Source organism: Oncorhynchus gorbuscha, unplaced genomic scaffold (assembly GCF_021184085.1).
Source record: "Oncorhynchus gorbuscha isolate QuinsamMale2020 ecotype Even-year unplaced genomic scaffold, OgorEven_v1.0 Un_scaffold_2864, whole genome shotgun sequence".
NCBI lineage: Eukaryota > Metazoa > Chordata > Actinopteri > Salmoniformes > Salmonidae > Oncorhynchus > Oncorhynchus gorbuscha.
Genome location: NW_025747259.1, coordinates 1 through 3,768, shown reverse-complemented (window position 1 = coordinate 3,768; position 3,768 = coordinate 1). Strand labels below are relative to the sequence as shown.

Below are 3,768 nucleotides of genomic sequence, written 5' to 3'. Positions count from 1 at the left end.
AGAATGGATTTTCCAAGTCTTCCAATTGTATTCTAAGGATATAACAAACACAAACATTTTTCAACAATAACCGCTGTTGTTCGACCTGCACTGTAGCATTGCTTTTGGCTGATACTACTGCTTTAGATGTGGATGCATGTGGCATTCGGGAAACTTTGAGAAAAAATATGTTTAGTTGTGCGTGTTGTTCACAAGAATACCTGCCCTCTCATTGGCTAGAATGGTCCCACATGATCTTGCCTGTCTTCATTCGTTGAGCACATGTATTTCCATTGTTAGAGTGGTCACTCGGCTCTCTTGTCAATATAAAAAGTAATCTTTGCTTTAGGGGATGTGTATGAGTGGGCTCGTCTTTAAATGACCCGCCTAGTTCCTGTTGAAATTCTAAAGTTGATTGGCTACGCTTTGTGAGGGTGTATTCCACTGACGCATTCCGTTTGGAACAATAAATAGAGCGAACAAGGCTCATTCCAGTTCACAAGTCTGCGAAGACGCATGAAGAAGTTCTTGCTTCAACAGTGATTGAACGGAACTCATCTGCCTTCGTCCCGCATCATAGAACATTCCTGGTTGTTGACATAGTACTTACTTGAACTGTAATAGCAAAATAGTCGAATAAACTCTATTTTTGTACCGTTCATTTGGATATTAAAGAAAATCTGCCAAAATGGAGTCTCAGATCCGCCAGAACTATCACCACGATTGCGAAGCTGCTATCAACCGAATGATCAACTTGGAGATGTTTGCCTCCTACACCTACACTTCAATGGTAAGGTGTCTACCAAGGTGACCGTGTTGTTTTACCTGTATTATTCCTAGGCCTAAATGCCTCTCACCTTTTTTATTATGTTGGTCTAGATAATTAATAGCCAAGAAATTCCGTGAAGTGCATATTTGTTTTTTTCAAATGAAGCCGGGAATCTATCCTGTTTTGGGCAGAGCGCGTAACAACTCCTTGACAGGTTAATCGGCAGATTACCAAATAGACTACAGACCAGACTGATTCATGCCTTTGTCATAAGTTTAGTTGCCACAACGAACACAACGCCCAGTCACGTTTGGCATGTTCTTTTTATATTTTTCTAACCTTAGTTTTATGTTTATCCACCCAGGGTTTCTATTTCTCCCGTGACGATGTGGCTCTGCCTGGTTTCGCGCATTTCTTCAAGGAGAACAGCGACGAGGAGCGGGAGCACGCCGACAAGCTACTCTCCTTCCAGAACAAGCGAGGTGGACGCATTTTACTCCAGAACATCAAGGTGAGCGCCTGAGCGTCGTAAACGCATTTAGATTGTAGACCGATAAATGTCTTTACCACTTGTACACACTCTCCTCCATGGAGTAAGTTGATCTAGAGAACCTGTAGTCCTGAACATACTGCCTCTAACCACTGAACTGAAAGTGTAAGGGGTGTAACTAAACTTTATCCTAACCTTAACATCTGCTAGTAGTCTAGTCATTAACATTTTCTGTGTTCACTCTGTCTTGTGTAGAAGCCAGAACGTGATGAGTGGGGCAATGGGCTGGAGGCAATGCAGTGTGCTCTGCAGCTGGAGAAGAATGTGAACCAGGCCCTGCTGGACCTGCACAAGATTGCCTCTGACAAGGTTGACCCCCATGTAAGTTATGGTGGAACCACACATCACATGTATGTATCACATAGAATACAGGTACTGTCCCAGGAGATGATCAGGTTGTCATTTACATTTACATTTAAGTCATTTAGCAGACGCTCTTATCCAGAGCGACTTACAAATTGGTGCATTCACCTTATGACATCCAGTGGAACAGTCACTTTACAATAGTGCATCTAAAACTTAAGGGGGGTGAGAGGGATTACTTATCCTATCCTAGGTATTCCTTAAAGAGGTGGGGTTTCAGGTGTCTCCGGAAGGTGGTGATTGACTCCGCTGTCCTGGCGTCGTGAGGGAGTTTGTTCCACCATTGGGGGCCAGGGCAGCGAACAGTTTTGACTGGGCAGAGCGGGAGCTGTACTTCCTCAGTGGTAGGGAGGCGAGCAGGCCAGAGGTGGATGAACGCAGTGCCCTTGTTTGGGTGTAGGGCCTGATCAGAGCCTGGAGGTACTGAGGTGCCGTTCCCCTCACAGCTCCGTAGGCAAGCACCATGGTCTTGTAGCGGATGCGAGCTTCAACTGGAAGCCAGTGGAGAGAACGGAGGAGCGGGGTGACGTGAGAGAACTTGGGAAGGTTGAACACCAGACGGGCTGCGGCGTTCTGGATGAGTTGAAGGGGTTTAATGGCACAGGCAGGGAGCCCAGCCAACAGCGAGTTGCAGTAATCTAGACGGGAGATGACAAGTGCCTGGATTAGGACCTGCGCCGCTTCCTGTGTGAGGCAGGGTCGTACTCTGCGGATGTTGTAGAGCATGAACCTACAGGAACGGGCCACCGCCTTGATGTTGGTTGAGAACGACAGGGTGTTGTCCAGGATCACGCCAAGGTTCTTGGCGCTCTGGGAGGAGGACACAATGGAGTTGTCAACCGTGATGGCGAGATCATGGAACGGGCAGTCCTTCCCCGGGAGGAAGAGCAGCTCCGTCTTGCCGAGGTTCAGCTTGAGGTGGTGATCCGTCATCCACACTGATATGTCTGCCAGACATGCAGAGATGCGATTCGCCACCTGGTCATCAGAAGGGGGAAAGGAGAAGATTAATTGTGTGTCGTCTGCATAGCAATGATAAGAGAGACCATGTGAGGTTATGACAGAGCCAAGTGACTTGGTGTATAGCGAGAATAGGAGAGGGCCAAGAACAGAGCCCTGGGGACACCAGTGGTGAGAGCGCGTGGTGAGGAGACAGATTCTCGCCACGCCACCTGGTAGGAGCGACCTGTCAGGTAGGACGCAATCCAAGCGTGGGCCGCACCGGAGATGCCCAACTCGGAGAGGGTGGGAGGAGGATCTGATGGTTCACAGTATCGAAGGCAGCCGATAGATCTAGAAGGATGAGAGCCTCCGTGATACAGAGGAGAGCAGTCTCAGTTGAATGACTAGTCTTGAAACCTGACTGATTTGGATCAAGAAGGTCATTCAGAGAGAGATAGCGGGAGAGCTGGCCAAGGACGGCACGTTCAAGAGTTTTGGAGAGAAAAGAAAGAAGGGATACTGGTCTGTAATTGTTGACATCGGAGGGATCGAGTGTAGGTTTTTTCAGAAGGGGTGCAACTCTCGCTCTCTTGAAGACGGAAGGGACGTAGCCAGCGGTCAGGGATGAGTTGATGAGCGAGGTGAGGTAAGGGAGAAGGTCTCCGGAAATGGTCTGGAGAAGAGAGGAGGGGATAGGGTCAAGCGGGCAGGTTGTTGGGCGGCCGGCCGGCCGTCACAAGACGCGAGATTTCATCTGGAGAGAGAGGGGAGAAAGAGGTCAGAGCACAGGGTAGGGCAGTGTGAGCAGAACCAGCGGTGTCGTTTGACTTAGCAAACGAGGATCGGATGTCGTCGACCTTCTTTTCAAAATGGTTGACGAAGTCATCTGCAGAGAGGGAGGAGGGGGGGGAGGAGGATTCAGGAGGGAGGAGAAGGTGGCAAAGAGCTTCCTAGGGTTAGAGGCAGATGCTTGGAATTTAGCGTGGTAGAAAGTGGCTTTAGCAGCAGAGACAGAGGAGGAAAATGTAGAGAGGGAGGGAGTGAAAGGATGCCAGGTCCGCAGGGAGGCGAGATTTTCCTCCATTTCCGCTCGGCTGCCCGGAGCCCTGTTCTGTGAGCTCGCAATGAGTCATCGAGCCATGGAGCGGGAGCGGAGGACCGAGCC

The 3,768-nt window shown here is 49.3% G+C and overlaps 1 protein-coding gene across 1 annotated transcript; it reads left to right on the top strand.

The window, feature by feature from the left end:
- Window positions 1–421: 421 nt before the first annotated feature.
- LOC124026878 (ferritin, middle subunit-like) lies at window positions 422–1,693 on the top strand (the record flags this gene model as incomplete). The annotated part of the gene is made up of 3 exons (XM_046339548.1): window positions 422–769; window positions 1,113–1,259; window positions 1,494–1,693. Coding segments are annotated over exons 1-3 (449 nt in total), but the record flags the coding sequence as incomplete, so codon positions are not given.
- Between the last annotated feature and the right edge of the window lie 2,075 nt (window positions 1,694–3,768).